This window comes from Epinephelus fuscoguttatus, linkage group LG15 (genome assembly GCF_011397635.1).
Source record: "Epinephelus fuscoguttatus linkage group LG15, E.fuscoguttatus.final_Chr_v1".
NCBI lineage: Eukaryota > Metazoa > Chordata > Actinopteri > Perciformes > Serranidae > Epinephelus > Epinephelus fuscoguttatus.
In genome coordinates this window covers 35,820,490-35,842,351 of record NC_064766.1, presented here as the reverse complement: position 1 = coordinate 35,842,351, position 21,862 = coordinate 35,820,490, and the positions used below count along the sequence as shown (strand labels likewise).

At 39.2% G+C, this 21,862-nt stretch overlaps 1 protein-coding gene across 1 annotated transcript; it reads left to right on the top strand.

The window, feature by feature from the left end:
• The first annotated feature begins 565 nt into the window (after positions 1–565).
• Positions 566–13,143, top strand: LOC125902222 (NAD-dependent protein deacylase sirtuin-5, mitochondrial-like). Its single transcript, XM_049598415.1, has 9 exons — positions 566–692; positions 2,957–3,061; positions 3,443–3,576; positions 4,017–4,242; positions 5,473–5,560; positions 5,696–5,749; positions 9,714–9,837; positions 10,009–10,124; positions 12,987–13,143. Exons 2-9 carry the CDS (start codon positions 2,962–2,964, stop codon positions 13,057–13,059), a joined length of 915 nt encoding a protein of 304 aa, XP_049454372.1. The 5' UTR covers positions 566–692; positions 2,957–2,961; the 3' UTR covers positions 13,060–13,143.
• The last annotated feature ends 8,719 nt before the right edge of the window (positions 13,144–21,862 follow it).

The window sequence follows — 21,862 nt, the reverse complement described above, 5'->3', positions numbered from 1 at the left end:
CTACAATAATATTATGGATGAATAACTGAACAGGCCTGCTGGAGGACCAGATTAACACTTCCAACAACCACACAGAGGCACAAAGCGACCAAAAGATGACAAAAAATACCTTAAAGAGGCACAAAATGACTAAAAGATGCATCAAGACTGCAAAGAGGTGTAAAAAAAAACAATGTAAAAAGAGACAAAGCCACCACAAAGCCTGTGTATCCTGCCCTATTGTCGCATAGTCCGCCCATGCATAACATGGCAGACATTCAGTGGGGACCATTGCAGCTCTATGTGATGTGTGATCACTTCAGATCTTTTCTATCCCTGAAAAAGCAACACCATTTTGCAGCAGGGCAGCATAGCACACAAATAGAAACGCAGTAAAAGCACAGTATGACTTTAATGGTGGAGTATGAAGTGCTCTCTCTCTCTCTCTCTCTCTCTCTCTCTCTCTCTCTCTCTCTCTCTATCTTGGGGAATGAATGAATCATCCTGAATGAACCACAGTTACACCTCTCCACCACCAGATGGCGCTGCTGAACTGCACTTTTTTTTTTCCAGTTTAATGTGCATTTTTCAGCGCGCGGGTTTACGACAGTGCGGCGTGTTTACGGCCTCTCATGATAATTGCAGTGATAGAGGTAAACAAGCAAACTCGGCGTGACTTTCCGCTCCTATAAGTGCGAATACCATAAAGAGAGGTAAGGACATTTGAGTTACAAAGGTAAGGTGATTTAAATACGCATGTGTGGGTGTTGTTTTCAGCTGATATCACCTGTAAATAAACATGTTTGGATGCGCGCGGTAGTTTCTGCTAATGTGACAGAGCAGGGCAAGATTTAATCCCTATGTTAGCTAACTCGCTTCACGATGCTAAAGGCGACGTTATGCTAACGTACATTTTAAGAGTGTGTAAAAGACTGTGAACGTGCCAGCTAAAGTTAAATACCTTTACTGTCAAGATAAAGACATGGAGTTGCAGGTTGCCTCACAGGAAAACGGCGTATAGGCGTTTAAAGGGCAAACAGCAGCAACCGTGATGCAACTTAGCTGTTAACATGCGGAAATATGCAGAATATGTGCATAAGTACTTGCCTCAGATGGATTTCAGTCTGTATGCATTAACATGGCAGCCTGCAAAACCTGTTTAGACACAGTAGGCAAGTCCTGTGTGTTCAGCCTTGCATGCAGGGCGCACCCAGTTATCTTATTGTCCTTGCTAGTTTGTCTTTGTAGGCCGTTTTAAACCTGCCTCTCATTTTTACTTTCAACCCATATTTCTAAATGCATTGATGTAAGTATTAGTGCCAATAACCAGGCTTCCTCAGCTCTGTTGCAATGGCAGGGTAGGAGATAAGAGTGTCACTGCTTTGATTGCTCAGCCTCACTACGTGCTTTCCTGCAAATATCCAGTTTCAGTGGCGCTCAAATGGTGTGCTTTGGGGGTTTTAAGATAACCACACAGTGATGTTGCAATATTCAACTGGGATTAAACAAAAATGTATGAATGAATATGTAATTCACTGTAGCAGTATGTTGTGTACACCCATTTCTTAATAAAGAAGCAAACTCTGCCCAGAAAATGAAATTAAGTTAAGTTAAATTTGATTTAATTTAATCTAGAAAGTAGCCAAACAACACTGAATGCTGCTGAACTCACACAGCCAGTAATATCTAATATTTATACTTACATCCAGTGCAGTAACTTTATACATTTATATATTTTATGTGCAATAATTTGAACTTATTTTATGTTCACAGCATATGTTGGCACTACTTGTGTTTGTATGTGAGCATGCTTGTGTGTGAATGATATCTTATCCCCTCCTTTATTATTTATTTATTACGTTTATAATGATTGCCGTTTTATTCCGTGCATTGAATTTTGTTGTAATTATTTACAATGACATTTTAAACAAGAAATTGAAATGAAAACCTTCACAGGGAACCTATTTTTTTTTCGCCGTTCACACATGGGAATCATTATTTCCCATTTAAAGTGATTTGCTATTGGGGCTTTGATGTAATTTTAAAAGGTTTAAAATGAATTCTTCATGAGTTATAGTTGGTTGTCAATTGTTATTTGATATGAGTAAAAAATACAAACATATGTCATGATAAGAGTGATAAAACACATTACAGAGGCAGTTGTGCATGGTAATAAATACAGGTGTGCCATGAGATTTTGGCATTCCCTTTGGTGCGCTATGGACAGTTTCATATGTTGAAGTGATGTTATAGTGAGGCAGCTGCACATACACAGGCTTAGCTCTATTGAATTCCCCATTTAAAATAACTCCAAAGTGTCATATCTCGGAGCACTGTTGAGTATGTGCTTTTCCCACCAATCACTGCAACTACTGATGAGTAAACAAAACAAGATGGCATGTTCTTTATGGCCACACTATTACACCATGTGCATATAGGCATATGATTGAAATTGCAATATGGCCAAGTGCAATATCCAAATTGCAGGAGATGGAATTTGTTGATAAAGGTAAAATGTGACTGAAGCATTGTGGTGCTGCAGAGATGGTCTGGCCTTCTAATCATATTCCAAATGTAAGGGAACATGTGTGTTTGGTACGCCAGCAAAAAATCATATTAGCATTTTTATATTTCTTTTGTTCAGTGAAGATGAAATGCAAAAATGACCATTCCGCTAAAACTGTGACTCATTTTGCCATCACAATATCTGTCAAAATAATCGCAATATGATTTTCATTTTGCATAACATGCAGACCCACATATGTCTCAAATGTAGTGTGATGTATTTGCTGTCCTTGGGACCTTTGTGTGGGTTTGCTTGGATGCACAACATGAGTTTGTGAGGAAGAGTTAAGTACAGAATAGTCATAATGCATGTCGTGCAGACCACCAGGTTGACGACTAAAGGTATGAGTTAAAAGAGGGACTTCATGCTAATTTCTTGTCATTTTGTGTTCTCTTTCTTCTGTAACAACAGTGACAATGCTGCTCCAAAATCGAGCTGTGTTTGCTCTTGGTCTTCGCATGTGCTCCACTCATGTGTCGAGAGGACATTTGGTGGACACAGCGAGACCCAACTCAGGTAAGAAAAGCAAAAAAAGACTCTTAGATTTATATAATGCTGATTTGCTGCTGTGTCAAGTCAGTATTGGTGCATCCTTCTTGGCAGGCACTGTGCATAACATAATTATTCAGTGAAATGTTCAAATTGAATGTTTTTATGACGCCTCACAAAAAGGTACAGACACATAAATAGACCTCTTTCTCAAATCAGTTGTTCCTGATTCCACTAATGCAAAGTCTGCGACTGAGGCCGAAAAACACTTTAATATTTCTACATGTAGTCTCAAAAAAACTTAAACCTCTTACTAAATATCACGACAAGAAGTTAAGAATGATCAGTAGTAACAAAACATATCAAGACAATGAAAAAGCACTTAATTTTCTGTTGCTTTTCCGACAGACATGTCTGAATTCCGCGAGGTCTTTTCCAAAGCCAAGCACATAGCAATCATCACAGGGGCCGGTGTGAGTGCAGAGAGTGGAGTACCAACCTTCAGGGGAGAAAATGAGAAGTGGAGAAAGTGGCAATCTCAGGTAATTTCTGAAAAAGCAAAACACACACACTTCTGTGTGGCTGTATTATTTATTTATTGTCCTTTATTGTATTTAGGTCAAAGTTTAGTGTTTGGTCTAATTTCCAGCTGTGGTTCAGAGTTGTTGCTGTGGAGTGGGTGTACTTAATGTTTACATAATACATCTTCACAGCTCAGTGGATTTATCTCAGCAGCAACAGCCAGTAAAGAGAGAAGTGGTGTATGTTGCATAATCTGGATGCTTGTCGTGGGCTGCAGCAAGACTTACCTCCAGGAACGAAAATAGTCTTTCATACAAAAAAAATCATAATCTGCTCCCTAATTTAGGTGTTTAAACTTAATCTATGCTGCTTTTAGAATCTGTGCAATTCCTGCCTCTGAATCTTACCTTTATAATTACTACCCTCTACCTAAAACTTGCCTCTGTTGATGCATCCTCAGGACCTGGCAACCCCAGAGGCTTTCTCCCGCACCCCGTCACGGGTCTGGGAGTTCTACCACTACAGAAGGGAGATGACTTTGGGCAAGAGACCCAACGCTGCCCATCTGGCTATAGCAGAGTGTGAGGCCCGGCTGAAGAAGCAGGGACGCTCAGTGGTCGTCATCACCCAGTGCATCGACGACCTGCACCGACAGGCTGGGTCCAAACATGTGCTCAAGGTTCACGGTGAGACTGAAATTGTGAAATTTCACAGGAAGTTTTCTGTTGCACTGAGTACTAATTGTATAGGAAAAATAATAAAAATAAACTGATGTGTTTTTCTTTTGAAGTTTACGATTGAACAAGTTGCCATCTGCAGACAAAAATGCTGAGGGAGGGTAAAATAAAAAGACATTAAGGTCCAGTGTGAAGGATTTATGTGGATATATTGGCAGAAATGAAATATTATATAATTAGTATGTTTTCTATAGTGAGTGAAAACAAAAATCATCGTGTTTTCGTTACTTTAAAATGAGTTGTTTATGTCTGCATAGGTTCTCAACCATGGCGATTGCCATGTTGCACTGCCATGTTTCTACAGTAGCTCAGAATGCACAAACCAAACAATGGCTCTCGATAGGGCCATCATAGTTTACGGTCCCTTGAGACCTCTGCGGATAACCTTACTCCTCGTGAAAACCTGGTGAGCACACATGAGCAGTTGCTAGGCTCGCGGCCCGTCTTGGACATGCCAAATGTCATCGTCAAAACACCGATTTTATTCAGTGTTTTTACTGGTTTTAATCACCTGGTCCGTTTGTTATGGAGAGGAAGAGGCCTCTGCTGATAATTCGGCTCCCAGTTACAACCTAACACTGAAGGAATGCTAAGCAGGAGAAGTTTCAGCTGGTTGCAATCTGCAGTCCCCGCCACAAGATGCCGCTAAATTTCCCCAAGTCTTACACACCGTTCCTTTAATTTATCAGGATTAATAAAAAAAATAATGAAGCAGACTCTAACTGAAATTCTGAAGCCTCTCTGTAGTCAGTGATTACTGGAAGCTATGATTGCACCATTGTGTATCCACTGGTTTTACTGGAATATGGAATCATTTTGTGATTCATACTGTAGTTGTTGGTCTTTCAAACAAACATCCCATGAGCCCACAGAGTTTAGTCACTTATTTAATGTCAGTACACCAACTCCAAAAAGTTTGATGACATAATTTGAAGAGTTGATTCTCGCATTTCAATCTTAACAAGACAGCTTTGTCTGACTTTTCTGTTTTCACACCGTTTTGGGCGGATTGTGGCAAAAGTGCTTGTTGTATTTGCTAAAATCTTGCTTTAATTAACTGTGTATGAGTCAGAAAAACAAAACTATCACTGTCAACAAAGTCTGTGGTGAGGGAGATGTTTTCTGTGACTCCGGCAGGCCTGAATGAAAAACAGCTGTGTTTTGCGTGTGTAACTGCAGGCAATCTGATGGAGACGCGCTGTGTGAGTTGTGGACATGTGACCGTGAACAAGCGAAGCCCCATATGCGCTGCCCTAAAGGACAAAGGGTAAAAGGCAGCACCTCTGGAGTATACACACACACACTGATAAACATGCAGGATTTGTAGGCTGATCTCGTCAGGTTGACCCCAGTATGGGTACAGTGTCATTTAACTCGCTGTGTTTGTTCTCTTAACGTGCAGCTCACCTCACCCAGATGTTGCTGATGCCCAGATTCCTGTGGATAAACTGCCAAGGTGGGATTACTGTCACTTCATATTAATAACTCCGAGGTCAGATTTACTAAGCCTTTGGCACTGCTTTTCTGACGCACAACACACCTTGCGTTTTCCCTTATTAAAGGCAGAATGAGTCAGATTTTCCTTAAATGTGATGTATAGACTCAAGCACAGTTGGCACTTTGTTAATTTTTAACAGGGGGGATGCCCCCACCATGTCTAATGTCTAACTTGCGTCATGATTCAATGATTCTGTGCCACTTTACTGGAGTTGTACCTTGTATGGTTTCATGTAACAAACTAAATAATTGAACGATATAAAATATTTTATTTTCTGTGCCCTTTATAGGGGGTGCGTTTGCTCAAAAGATGCCCCGTGCTTTGTCTCACAGTGCTGCTCACATTGCCACTTACAATTGCCAGTATCTCTGATCATATGATGTGACCTACTGGTTTTGATCTGCCCGAGGGAAGAATCAACATCAGAGTCTGTTCATTCCTGATCAAAAGCTCTATTTTTTGTTTTCTTCGTATCTCCTTAGAGCACGTCATGTGAAATTACTTCTCTCTGATTCACTTACTTCTCTGACTGTTGTCTTTTGTCTCGTCTCTTTTCTGTCGCAATGCTTATGGGAATGCACAGATTTAAATAGATGAGCAGGATTGTCAGTTACTGTTTGTAAAAATGCTCGCCAGTGAAAGTGAAAGTAAAATTTGCATGCATTTTCGTATTTGCATGTTTTGGATGCTGTGTCTCTTGGATGCCTGCTGCTTATGGTCTGGCACCTGGTCGCTACCTTTTTATAAAGCAAAGGCCTCACCTGAGCGCTGTGGGACTACGCGCCCATAAACCCATAACCCATAAAACTCTGCAGAAATTCAATTAAAATGTAATAATTCTCAATGATTTATTGTTTATGGGATAGGATGATGTCAGGGTCTGGACTCAGGGGATGGAAGAGGATGGCAGGTTAACAGAGGGGATGCATTTTTTTAATCTGCTGTGTGCTTGATGCGTCAACCTTTATGCAGCGGTGCACAATTCGCAGGGTGTGAGTGCGGGACTCTATAAAAACATAGCGACCATGTGCCGGATCATAAGCAAGGAGGAGCTGTTGAGTCGGGGAGGAGGGCCCAACTTTAAATGTTGTGTTTACAAACTGCATCCAAACCTATTCATTCTGCCTTTAAAGAGGTGCACCAGCCTGAAAGCACAATTTACCTGTCATCTTTGGTGCATTCATGGCAGCACTGAGGTGTCTCTCTCCTCTATTTATACATGCATCTGAGGGAGGATTGTGCAAATATCAAGAGGAATTGTGAGCTAATTAACATGAAAAATTCCCTGCTGTTAAAGAGCAGGTGCAAGGATGTTAAAAGGGAAGGTTGTGTCGGGAAAGAAAAGCATTAACGAACCTGTGTTGCACAGAAATCTATGGCAGCAAACAAGTCATATAACAAAGGAACAAAATATCTGAACATCCCATAACACCAAAAGCAAAGACATGACAGTTTGTGGTCATTAAACATTAACTTAACGTTCAATTAATGGTGGAATCTCAGTGTAATACCAGTTGTGCTCTTCAGATAAGAGAGATTAAGTGGAATTAATTTGGTATGCTTGTGAGACATGAGTTGTATTAACCAGCATCTCCACCCTCCACCTGCTCTGCTTTGAGCTGCTGCTGGACCTGCTGCTCCTTCCTGCTCAGCGCCCTCTGTGTCCAGCTCTCCCTCACCACCTGTTGCAGTTCCTTGTGCATCTAATTAAGTTCCCCCTATTCTTTTTTATTCCCTTAGAATTTGATTTAATGAGTATTCCATTAATGAGATAAATACAAGCAATAGATCTTTGGTTTTCTTGGCTAACAGCGTCATCATTTTTTAAACTTGCACCCTCCCTCTCTTTCACTGATAGAATTTATGTTGTGCTGGTGTAGCAACAAGCTGCTGCTCGAGTAAATCACTGTGAGTGCAAATTCAATGAAGAAAATATTTCTATGGAGCTCTGCCCCACAGGACTTGGTTTTATAATGGATTGAGGTAACCTGGGAATTACACTCAATCCCCATATTAGTGATGGTGGAGTCAGGGCTTCCATGTGAGGGTAGTGGTTTGCTATGAAAATTCTGACTTTCCCCAGAGACCTTAGGCTAGCAACTGTTGCTAAATATGGCCAAAGTGTTGCACACTCACAGACCAAAAAATTGAGTTTTAGCTCAAATGCACATACAAAAAATGAACATGGGTTATACTGTTGAACAATAAAGAACAGCAAGAAAGTGATGCTTTCATTCAGTTGTCAGTCATGTCAATCACTGCTCGTGAATTTCAGTTAAACTGTCAAACTAGGCAGCACTATCAACTAGAAAAGCACTCAGAAAGTGCAGACCTCCGCCAAGTAGGTGATATTCCCTCTCCCTCTGCATCAGATTTTGCAGCCTGCATCACAATTAGGTTATTTGCATCACTATGATTATTAGGTTATATATGCCTTCACCATGGAGACACTGTGGTGTATTTACTTTGTTTTTATTTTGTACCAACACAGAATATAATGGTTTTTTTTTGTATTTTTCACTTTCTTTTTTCCCAACACAGAACATTAATTACATTAGAATTACAACAATATTTAGCAAGTAGAACAAGACGTGCTTTCCGGCCACCAGATGGTGCTATTTTTACCGTCTTTAGAAATTGGAATTGCTGCTGAGGCTGTCAGACGATAGACTTTATTTATTATTTTATCCACTTTGCTTCAACCGATCAACACCAAAATTTTATCGTATGTTCCTTGTCCCATTATCCACCTTTCCTGAAAATTTCATCAAAATCCGTTCTTAACTTTTTGAGTTATTTTGCAGACAAACAAACAGACCAACACCGGCGAAAACATAACCTCCTTGGCGCAGGTAAATATGTATCAGGATTCTGTTAAATGTCAGATATCTTAAAGAGCTCCAGCACATACTAGGATATGATGTTCCTAACAGTTGTTTGGTGCTTTATCTGTGTACATTTTCTGAAGAAAATATTATTGCTAATGATTGATATTTGATCAAAATATTGCTAGTAGCAAACAAGAAAGCTAACTAGGAACTGAGGTAAAGAAACACCCCCAACAAAGGGCCAATGGCTAACACTTGTGGATGAAATCTTTTTAATAGAGAAATGTAAACACATACTGAGACTACAAGAAGCACAACTAGAAAGAAAATGGGATAAATGGATTCTATACAAGACTCAAAAAGACAACACAGGATTGGAATGATAGTCAATAGATGTAAAAATGTGTGTACCCAAGAAGTTTTTGTTTTGTTAGCTTTTATTATTTTTAAATAATTTTATTATCCTGTTGTAACCGACATGTCAGTGTCACAAAAATATTTTAATAAAGATTTAAGTGAAAAAGAAATGTCAGATGTTTATAGAAAGATATTTTAGTGTACTGTTTAGCGGGCGGTGCTTAGTTATTGGCCTGACTGTTTCCAACGTAGCAGGTGGGTCACAAAACATCTCATTTCACAGCTAAACAGTACACTAAAATATGTTTCTGAAAGCATTCTATTAGCACTATCTAGTTTGACAGTTTGACCGCAGTTCATGAGCCGTGATTGACATTACTGACAGCTGTGTTAGACACGTCTCAGCTCTGATTGGCTGTTTTAGTTAAGCTGTGGTGGACTCTAGGAAGTGTCATTCGAAGCAGTACGAGGAGGAGGAACATGATTTTTTTCACAGACTATCTGTCTCATGCACTGCTGTGAAAATTCAGCAAATATAACAAGAAGTTATTTTTAAGTTCTACATCATCATTCTTTATTCTTTATGGATTTTAAAAGTCAAGCATGTTCCACCTCTGGCCACACAACAAGTGCAAATACATGTGTGAATTTACACCTTTGTGTCGTGGCTAATTATTCTTTGATAAATGCAGAGTAACACAATTAATCCTCCGACTGTTTATCGCTGCTGTATCAAGGTGCGGCGAACCTGACTGCCACGGTCTTCTGAGGCCCAACTTGGTGTTTTTCGGAGAAACCCTGGACTCTCACATCCTGACCAAAGTGGAGAAAGAGATGGAAACATGTGATCTCTGTCTGGTGGTGAGTCATCCTCATGTTGACATGCATACATGTCATATATTCTCCTCTTGTGTAATATTACATGAAACAGTGTTTGTTCAGAATCAAGGACTAGAGCTGAACTACAATACTGTACATACTGTAGATCTTAAGCTGACACCGGTGTCATCGCTCCCTGATGTTAACCTCTAGGTGGGCACGTCTTCAATCGTTTACCCAGCAGCCATGTTTGGCCCCCAGATTGCATCGAGGGGCATCCCGGTGGCGGAATTTAACACAAATCCTACTCCAAAATCGGAGTACTTCACGTAAGTAACTGAGTGTTGAAAAAGATGCTGCCTGTCTGGTTCTATAATGAATGAAGTTAGCATGAAAATACATGAATTAAAAGGCAAACTAGACCGGTGGATAATGATGCATGCAAATGTTGGTATTTAGTGCCATCCACTGGCAGCATGAGCAACATTCAGGCCCATTCCCAGTATTTGTTAGGCTGAATCAATAGGTGCATCCCATGTCTCTTATTTAACATTTTCTCGCCCCTCGCTTTAACCAGAAGTCGCTTTGGTGCAGCATCTTGAAGGCTGTGTCAGAGCTCTTATTTGTGCTCTGATGAGTGAGGAGATAGAGCAGCTTGCGTGTCTTTTATTGGCCAGCAACCCTTTTTGGATCTCAGTTACCGATCGGACTGATCTGATCACAACATCACAGGAGTTTCATGCCGGACCTAAGACAGATTAAACTCAAGTGTGTCACTCGCAAGTTTAACTTACCATGTAATAAAAATAAATCAGCTGTTTAAATTTCTGCATTCATTAGACAGATTTTTCTTTTTATTAGCTGTTATTTCCCCCATTAACTTTCATTATAGATGCAGTTGAAGTCAGAGAGTCTTTCTGTCGGCTAGAAACGCTTTTAACATCATTCGTTGTCATATCCTTTCAGTCACACGTGAGGCCAATAATTTGGAGTGTCAGGTTTGATAAGTTACATAATATTTTCCCTGAAACATTTAGCATAATGAATCATTTCCAGTGTTCAGTGATCACCGTAATCATATTATAGGTTATAAAATAATGAATTCACCACCATTTATGAATAAATACAGAGGCAAAAAATGAATAAATAATGTAAACGCATTGAGCAGGACACAGTTCACAGTATAAATAAAGAAAGTAGGTTATTTGTGTGCAGGTGTTTTGTCAAACAGAGAGAAGACACTACCGCTTTGTGCCTGTATTACTACACATGCAAACACCACCAGCTCTCTACTGCTGTTGACGCCGACTGATATCTGATCCATCTGTGATCAGCTGCAGTGTCATAGGAAAAGGATGTTGCTTCATATGATGCTTTAGAGGCAAGGAGGTCTAATTTCTAGGGGTGGGTGATATGGCCTTAAAATAATGTCACGATATTTCAGGGTATATTTGTGCTAACGATGTTCTTAACAATATGACAAATTGGTAAAAAAAAAAAACAAAAAAAAAACAAACCCAACAACAACACATATCTATATTATTAATTTAAGAAAATGGAATTGCAGCAAAACAAGTGATGTAGTTTTACAGTTTGCCTTCAAATATTCAGTAACAACTAAACTAAAATGATCTCTTATTTCTTTAGTTTGTAAACAACCACAGGAACTCAGAGTGAGATTCAGATTTTGTGTACAAAATAAAATCTACCACTAATTCCACATTTAAACAGCTCCCAAATACAAAAAATGTCCCCTGGAATCTATTTATATAAATCAACAGGTGATTTCCTTCTTTTATTAAAATCACACATTCACATATATGGAGTTTATTGTTGAGCTGTGAGCGTCACTTAGGTCCACATTACCAGAGGTTTATGACAAAATCACTTGACGACACCGACTTGAGAGAGGAGAGGGAGAGACGCTGTGCTGCTGCCAGAGGAGCCGCTGAATGAGTTCCCCCTGAATCAAAATAGCGAAAAGAGTCTGAGAAGTCCGGGGCTGTTCATAAAACATTCAGGACGCCACAGTTTATTCCACACTACTGAAGCTGCTCCTCTTTGTGGAACCACCGCAGAGTCTGTAATAATTTCGTTTTCAGCCATGCTTGTTGTTGCCGTGGGTAACAGTATGACTTATAATGATACGTCATGAGTACCACAGTAAGAATTTTTTGTAACACTTTACTTGGAGGCATCTACATAAGAGTGACATGACACTGTCATAACTATGACATGACACTGTCATGAACATGTCATAAACGTTTATGACTGCTGTCATTAAGTGTCATTCGGTTTTTGTAATGACAAGTTGACATTGTTTGGGTTGTCTTGATTATGACAACTTGACATTAATCAAAGTGACATTACCAGAAGATGTCTTTGTCATGACAAGTTGACATTAAATTTGTTTGGGATGTCCTTATATTGACAACTTGACATTAACCAGGATGACATTACCAGAAGATGTCTTTGTCACGACAACTTGACATTAACCAGGATGACATTACCAGAAGATGTCTTTGTCATAACAATAATAATCATTATGTCAACTTGTCATAAACACAAAAAAAGGTGCATTTCTTGTTAATGTGAAGTTGTCATGACAATATGTCATCCTGGTTAATGTCAAGTTGTCAAAGTAAGGACTTTCCAAACATATTTAATGTCAACTTGTCATGACAAAGACAACTTCTGGTAATGTCACTTTGATTAATGTCAAGTTGATATAATCAAGACAACCCAAACAATGTCAACTTGTCATTACAAAAACCGAATGACACTTAATGACAGCAGTCATAAACGTTTATGGCATGTACATAATGTTCATGACAGGTTCTGTCATAGTTATGACAGTGTCATATCACCCTTATGTAGATACCTTCAAGTAAAGTGCTACCGAATTTTTCATATGATATTAAAAATGATACCAGTAACAGAATGAGATGAAATAGCACACCCCTACTAATGTCTCCAAAAACATAATTCCTTGCGTCACCTCTCCTCGCATGGTTTCCTTGTGTTTCTCCGTGCATCCACAATGGTGGGGACTAGACTCAAGGAAAAGACGCAAATTCAGCAAACATGGAGGCGATTAAAGAGACATGGGATGCACAGAATGAGTGATCTTTCACCTGTTAACCTATAATCCTCACCTTTGTTGTCTTTTCTGTGTGTGTGCTGTGGCTCAGGTTCCATTTCCAGGGCCCATGTGGAACCACGCTGCCTCCAGCTTTGGCGCGGCATGAGTCAGAGGTTGTTTAAAAGCTTGTTTGTAAAGAGAACAACTTTACAAACACCAACCAATGGCTTTTTCTACATACTAATGCAATCCAATGCTGGGCGGAGTCGGGGAATATTTTATTCCAAATGTTTGCCTTAAAAGCAGTTTAGCTCTCATTGCTTGGTAGCGGGAGAGTTAAGCTTAGAATGAGCTTTTTAAGACTTTGCAATGGGTCTCTTAATACTTGAATATACTGTATAGCTTAATAAACTGGAAATGGGATATTGGAAATTTGTCACTTTGAGTTAGGCAGGAGCGGTGCGGCTTGGTATTAGAAAGGGAATGCACTATGTATGTAATTATTTGCATAGGATAATATCTCAGATATCAGCAGGTATCTTGCAGATGCTGGCGAGGGACTGTCATATTGCTGTGGATTAGAACATACTCCTCCTGGTGCCAATGGAGAACATTCCTCTTTTCTCTTTCCACAGAATGAACAGATGTACAGAGCGAAGCATAATCTTGTGCCTTTCAAAACTGTTTACACAACCTTGACCAAACGCTCGCTTGAAACCTCAAGTGCAAATCAACCAATGTTACAGAGATGTAGTCAAGTGTACAGAGTTTGCTTTGGACCAAGGACAGAGAGGGTAGAGAGAGGGAAAATGTTGTCTCTCCAGTCCTGGTCTGATTCAGCATTATTCCCTTCTCATGCTCTTTGAATGTGTTTATCATAATATCAGTATCCTGTAGTCACATGTCATGGGTTAGTCATGATACATTTTTACATGTTAGAGTCTGTATTCAAAAACTATATGTGTTCAATAACTGTATATGGAATATGTGTAATAATGAGAGCAGTCTTATATTTGATAACATGATTATATTTTTTAACCACTGTTTTGCCCTTAAATATCGGGCACAATTCATTATGATAAAAAAAAACTGCCAATGCAGTTATACAGGACATAATAATTAAAACACTAAATCTACATTTGCTGTTTTGTGTCTTATTGTCTGCATTGAAAAAGCATCTGTGGCTTTTCTGAAGGCAGAGTGGAGCCTGCTGTGCTGTGCTGTGTTTGCCCAAAATGAACAGTAGATGACAGCATGTAGCTTTCCATCCAAAGCGCAGATTTTTACAGTAACACATAACTCTGCTTCGTAAGGCACAGAAAACATCTTTGTATCCGCTGAGATTCTTCTCTTAGGGCGCTTAAGTCAGCATTTCCTCTCACTAATGCACGCTAAGGCCATCAGTGAACTCAGATTCTTTACAGCTGAGCCGAGGAAACCGCGTCCACCTCAATCATGATGCTGCTGAAAATGGAAAAAGCAGTCTACGACACAAGGTGGCATCTTTTCTCCCTGCTGAACTCTCACAGAGATCTCAACACGTTTAATGTTCTTATAGTAGTGTTGTCACAATACTGGAATTTCTAACTTAATTATTTATTTATTTTTTTTAATCTTGTCCTACTGCTGCCTTTTTGCTTTGTTACTCTTTAAATAATCCCCTTCAAATCCTCTGTCCTTTCCAATGGACATAACTTTTCTAGGATGTGTGCCATCATCATCTAAAGTAGACTGCAATAGGGCTGCACTCCCTTTGTTAACAAGCGTGGCTGATCATGAAGCAAGGAGGAAGCTCAAGGCATGTTTCGGTCTCTAAATCGTATTGTTAAGGTACATTAATTGTGTTTAAACCGTGTTAAAGGTAAACATGAATGTTATATTACTTATACATGTTGATAATCATATGAAAGATTTATTGTGTTTACTCAGGATTTTTTCAAAAATGTCCGTCCCATGGAATGGACAGTGGATCTGAATGTCACCAGAAAATGAAGAGGAGACAGGGGTGTAAACATAGACAGTGCAGGCAGTGTGGTTGCACTGGGACCTGGAAGTGGGGGGCACATAGAGAGAGTGGGCCCTCCAACAATATGTTGGGTGGAGAATGGGCCCTTACGAGTGATTGCCACCTTGTCAACATGCCTGCGTTCAAAGAAGAATTCTCAAGAAATTAAAAGACAGTGCAGCGGCGCCCATTAGCTCTCCGGGTAGAGCAGATGCTCCAGGCAAAAAGGCCTTGTCCTTGCTGCAGTGGCCTCAAGCTCAATTCTAACCTACGGTCTTGTGCACGTCATCACCCTTCTCTTTCCCCCTTTCATGCTAAGTGTCCTATCAATTAAATGCAAAAAAGCCCTAAAAAAATGCGCCCTTGAAAAAGCTAAACTCATCACTATCATGTTTATTTTTTGCATTTTTGTAAAATATTCAATAGCATCTTTAACAAAATTGCATTCTTATTTTATAACTATAAATCAAATATTCTATACCTTTAAATCAACTACTGAAAATTTTAAATTAATTTTTTAATTTATTGTTTTCTTTAGTATTTTTTGTTGTATATAGATGTATGATGATGTGACGAGGTAATATGTGCATGGTAGCGTGCACCTGGACTCGTCATAATACCGTGCACCAGTGAGAAAAGATATACTGTTTAAATAGGGGAATACTGTTCTGATTTGATTTAGTAATAACACAATCAGTTTATAATACATTCGAACAATTAAATCCACAGAATATTCATCTCAGGAGGTTTTCAACATACTTTTTTTGGAGATACTTAAGAAATTAAGGATATTTTAAGTTGTGATGATGATTACAGTGCAAAATAAAAATGCAATGTGTTTTTAAGTATCATTTTATTCATTGATATGAGTTAACTGTTAATGAAAAATAAATAATCTCATGTTTATTGTGGGGTGGCACGGTGGTGTAGTGGTTAGCACTGTCGCCTCACAACAACAAGGTTCCTGATTCATCTGAAAGCTAACTGTGCTTTCAATTAAAGGCAAAAAAGCCCTAATCCCAGCTGGAGTTTGCGTGTTCTCTCCGTGTCAGCATGGGTTTCCTCCAGGTGCTCCAGCTTCCTCCCACAGTCCAAAGACATGCAGGTTAATTGGTGACTCTAAACTGCCCATAGGTGTGAATGTGAGTGTGAATGGTTGTCTGTCTCTTTGTGTTAGCCCTGTGATGTCCAGGGTGTACCCTGCCTCTTGGCCGATGTCAGCTGGGATAGGCTCCAGCCCCCATGTGGCCCTCAAGAGGATAAATGGTTACGAAAATGGATGGATGTTTATTGTTGAAAAAAGGTCAGTGAAATCCATTTATTGACATTTTTCCTACAAGGAGATTTTAGTGTTAAGAAGAAAAATGGACAGGAAAACAAACACACAATTAAGAATCCTAATAAAATAAAAGCTTATTATTTATAAGTGTATTTAGAGTAGAAAGTATTTCTTTGTGTGTTGGAACATTATTGGTCACTGGTTACATGTCTACCAGCTGTGCCAGGTTTAACCAAAGAGTGACCCTTTTTTATGTATTAGTATAGTTGTTAGAATCCTAAAGAAACTATCAATGATTCATAAGGGAATGGGCAAGTTGCAGAAATGTCTTTTTTTTTTGCTTGTCCAAGAATCTCATATTTTTCCTGCAGTTCCATGCGGAGGTCCCAGCCCCCAGATTTGGAAACAATCGTTACCTCGCACATCTCAGAGGCAGAAATCCATCTCCTTAACGTGTTCGTTGTCATTGACTGACTGGACTAACGTGGTTAAGTCATTCAGTGGAAATGAGAGAGACAGAGGGTTAGGAGTCATTCAAATTAGCCATGGAAGGTTATGTTCATTAGACAGTGTTATGATAATGTAATGACAGTCGTAAAGGAATTATCTCAAGAGAGCTAGGGAGAGTGCGTGCGAGACGAGAGCAGCACACACACACACACAGGTTCGTAATCCATCTCCAGTATCTCAGGGGAGTCACTCAGGGTTAGCTCATTTCATGCCCACTGTAGTTTCAGCACTCTCATTACAACATTTTTAGTCCACACAGCACCAACACACTACAGTTGGTTTAAATTGGTAAAACAGCCACATACTACTTCCTCTCAAGTTTTATTTTGTCTCCACTGTGGCGATCTAACCACTTGCTTTCTTTGCTCAACAATTAGCATCCAAATCAAATCCTTCTGTCTGTCCATAAAGTATCACCACCTGTTAATGTATATCATCATCATCATCATCATCATCATCATTGCCATGATTAGATTTCCTCATTTCCTCTTCTATTACCGCTGCTCCCCCTTCAAGGAAAGGTAAGGCCAAGTCCTATTTGTCATCAGAGGAAAAAGTACATGGAGGGGCACTTAAGAGAAATCTCAGCCGTCTGATACAGTCATTTCTGGGGCTGATGTGAACAAGGCTGCCAGAGAGCTGACAACTCTGCTCCCGAGTCCTGCAGCTCATTCATGAATGCAGTGGGAAGGAGTGGAAAGGTTCTCGTCTGACCCAAAAGCCTTGGGGTTAATAGACTCATCATCATTGGTGGGAGGTCTACAAATATCCCTCTGTCTCTTTGAATGAGGTGGTAGATTGACCGGGAGATGGCATCTCTGTGTGCGTAGGCATATATTGGTTTTAATGTGAGTGTCTGTATGTGTGTTTGACTGTGAATTATTTTGTTGGAGTCTTTGTGTTTGCAAAAAGCTGAGAGAGGTATTTGATGGCCAGCTGGATTGTGTGTGTGTGTGTGTGTGTGTGTGTGTGTGTGTGTGTGTTTGCTGTATCTGTACCAGTATGTTTTTCTTTCTGTATGCAGACCGGCAGAAGTGTCAGACTAAACCAGGTCAGGCTTGATGAGGAGCTGTGAACATTGCACAGATACGCATACTGTAGTTTTACTGTTACACAGAACTTGTCGATGTCCATTAGGCAAGGCATGGCTCATTCTACTGTTTCAGGAGTACAGTATCTGTATTTGAAATGGAGGAGGCTGTGTCTGCAGGTCCTTAAAAAGCCTTAAAAGATCTTAAATTCAACTTTATAAATATTAGGCCTTAAAAGTAGTAAAATAATCTCAAATTTGAACAGGTGAATTCTTAATTGCCACAAAAATGTTATGCAATTTCGTTTATCCATCTTTTAATATTTTGTCAAAATGAGTCAAGCTCTTCTGATTTTAAAAATCTTTAAACATATTATTGAATCTAATACTGTCTTTTTACTTTATACTTGCACTTACCTGGTTTAATAACCATGTTCTTACATAAAACCTACATCAGCACAGGTGTACATATTACCTTTTTATTTACACCTGAAATTCTTCGATAAGATAAAGATAATTTGTCCAGAAATCTGTCTGTGGTTTCGTCAGCACTGAATTTAAGTGTCTGATATCTATAGACACCCTGATTACATACTGACTATTTGAAAATGTGTGAAACTAATGACTGGAGTAAGTCTAAAAGAAATGGCTATATTTGAAAGGATAGATAACACAAGCCACAGGCAGCGATGACATCACAGCCAGACATTTGGAAGATCTATGTACTACTTTATCTATTTTAAAAAATTTTTTTTAATTTAGTACAATACCTACTTTAATGTTATACAATCACTTGGAGGCTGTGGTAACCTACAGTTACTTATTTTAAATCGGGGTAATCATAGTCAGCACATAAATACAGTATTAGTAGGACATGTGGTGTTCCACAGGTGTCAATCATAGGACCCTTGTTCTTCCTAATATATAAATGGTATGAAATTGTTAGTTTTTCTGTATGCCACTGATTTTTTTTCTTTAGTGGGAACAAACACACATCAACATGTCATTGCCTCATGTCATGGAGTACAGGGCTAATGGACAAATGGCTTTCACTACATGTGGGTAAGACTTGGACCCAAATTAGTGACAGTTTATCTTCCTCAAACAGGAAATTTTCTCAGACCAGATTTCCTAATGTCACCTGTAACGGAGTCACAGTAAAAGGCTCAGTAACCTATTAGATGGGTTACTTAATCAAAATCATCTATTTAAAAAATGTCCACAAGTTTAAGAAGAACAAAAAAGGTTACGTATAGCTATGCTGTCCTACAAAGGCTAACCACAGTAGCAACGCTAACACTTAAACTGAGGAGAATGGCTTTACATTGTTTCTGACTGTTCAGCTAAATGAGTAGGAAAGGGGCCATGCACTTATTAAAAAGTTATTCACAGAGTAATTTTTATGCCTGAAAAATATGATCCGTGATTTGACCTATGACCCTGAAAATGTACTCAAATTGTAGTTACTGCCTTTGTATTACCTTAAACAGCTATATGCAAAGGCAGAGTGCAGTAACTATAATTTGAGTCTTATCTTTTTTCTTTCTTTTTTTGTATTTGTTACATTTATAGATTTTTGTTTTAAAAAAACAGAAATCTTAAGCAGCTCTCACGTATTTTGTTGTAATTTTTACTTCATCAGCTTTGACCTAAATCAAGATTACTTGACATCCCCATCACTGATATTGCCATGGTAACTGTCATGTTATCAGTCATTTTGTCACTGACATCATCCTCATTCTCACATACACAATTCACCATAATGCATTTACTGCAATTTCCCTTGGCCCGATAGATACTATAGTTTTTGCCCTCTTGTCCAGAACAGAACAAGACTGAACCTGGAAATTTTGTCAGAAAATATAACTGTTTTGACTAAGACTGTAGTTACTGTGGTTAGCTTTTGTAGGGCAGCATGATACAAGAACTGACTATAAATGTAAATTCTGTTACAACGATCTTTTTAAGCGACAACAGGCCCACTTACAGACTGAAAAAATACATGCTGGTTACAGTAAAAGAACAGTTTTATTATCATTTAACTTATTAAACATTACAAAATGGCTTCAACATTTAGTAGCAAGTCATGTGTGTTTAATAAAATTTAATGTTTAAATAGCCAGACACTATTAGCAAGTGTTTGAGCATACTATAGGTATACTAATAGGTTGAATACTAGACCAGAATATATCAGATGTCATGAAAAACTGGAGTCTATTAAGAATTTTAATAGCAGGCGTTAAACATTTTAATAAAGGAAGTGGAAAGAGGATAGTGAAATGAAGTAAGAAATGTGCTATTTGTACAGTATAATGAATATTTTTTAACTATAAATTTTTGTCTTTTCGTGTCCATATTGCACGTTGGTTTGAATTTGTGTCTTTTGCTTTGGTTTTCGTCTTCGTATTTTTGTTTTGTGAGTATTTTGAAAAGTTTATAAAAATAGATCATAACCAAACCATGAATTTAATATATTTATGGCTTTAATTTGGCTGTATTGTTTGGAGGAAAACAGAACAACAGAGGCTTAGGTATGTTCTATTTATAGCACTTGTCAATTCACAACACTGGAGTGGAGACAGGCGCTTGTCTCACGTGAATGCAAACTCATGGGCGTGCACACACACACACACACACACACACACACACACTGCTAGCAACACATAGCCTATTAATCTCCTCATGGTCTCCTCTTCCTAACCTTTCCCTGAACTCTTTATGTTCGGCAGACTTGGCTGTGATACCAAAGGCTTACAGCTAATCGCTCTGTTGTCATGAGAACCATCGTTATTTAAAAGTAGCGATGGCACTAATAAACCTCCCCCCGCCCCTCTGTGAAAGACCCACCTGTCCCCACCCTGCTGTGTATTTTTTGACGCTTTATTTTTCATCTTCTGGATAATGAAAGCGTCATTTTCCCACGATGAGATGAACAATAGGCATAATTTGAGAAAATGTTTCATACACTAACTGAGGTGTCTTTCCTCCACCCACAACATGTCCCTGAGTTATGCTGATGCTGGTGCTTTTAGGTTGCCTGACAGGGAGGGAGCTGTTGTTTGAGAAAGGCTCAGATAGGGGCTCAGGTGCAAGCTAATCTGCTCTAACCCTGCACTAATTAGGATCAAGGCCAGCGGCCACTTTCTCCTGGTTATTGATCACCGGAGAAGTATTTGGCTCCTATGAGGACAGCAGCACAGGGCGCACATGAGAGGAAGCTCTTCCCTCCCTGCCTGCCGAATCTTGTTTGTGTCTTTGAAATTCAATATCCAGCTCCTATTCAACATTAGGCCTTTCCAAGTGTTGTTGAGTCTCATCCGTTTTGTCTCCAATCAGCTTGCTCTGTTTGTGCTTGCTTCCTAGATCAGTGCTCTTTAACTGACCTCATCTGACCCACTCAGTATTCATGGTAGGTGTCTGTTTGTTAACCAGCAGGACGGGCATCTCCAGCCGCCTCAGCTTTTTCTGTCTCTTATTTCTGCCTCCACCTCACTCTTACTTTCTCATTTCACTTCACTTTAACTTGAGATAGGCTTTGCTATATTTCCAAAGCTATTTCCACTCACCAAGTAAATTGCTGAGATATTCGGGAGTCGTCACTTTGGAGTCAGGAACATGAGCAATCAGAGGTTTTAAACAGTCCACACAAAATGTTTTGGAAGACAAAGCAAAGATGAATGGTAAAAATGATTATTATTATATTTATCATTATAAATTTGGAGGGATCTTTACTGATATTTAGGGAGGGCTCACTTGTGTGATCACCTGACTGCGTGTGGACTTTTTGTAGCTAGGCCGCCATGTTTCCAGATATCAGCCAAAAGCGTCGATTTCAGGGGGGATGCAGGGGACGCAATTCCCTAAATATTTTGGGTGCATTCCGAATCATATGCTTTTTCTTTTTACTTTTTGTAGGTAATGCAGTTGCCCTTAGTACGTACTGTTGCATGCAGTATGCACACAATCGGGACATACTACTGTCTCATTTCATTATGCCCTGAACTTTGATCCTCTTGCTTTTAAAAATGGAGATCAACCCAGAGAGCTCTGCTGTTGTTTCTTTGCAGTGTATGTAGTTCAACATTAAAGATAGAGCTGCACAGATTGTAGATTCGAACATATTATAATTGCAACAGTTAGATTACATCTGCAGTTCTCTGT

Coding starts and splice junctions, on each gene's coding strand:
- LOC125902222 (XM_049598415.1), top strand. CDS start 2,962: ATGCTGCTCCAAAATCGAGCTGTGTTTGCTCTTGGTCTTCGCATGTGC. Junction 5,561..5,695: donor GCTGCCCTAAAGGACAAAGG/GTAAAAGGCAGC, acceptor CTTAACGTGCAG/CTCACCTCACCCAGATGTTG. Junction 5,750..9,713: donor CCTGTGGATAAACTGCCAAG/GTGGGATTACTG, acceptor TGCTGTATCAAG/GTGCGGCGAACCTGACTGCC.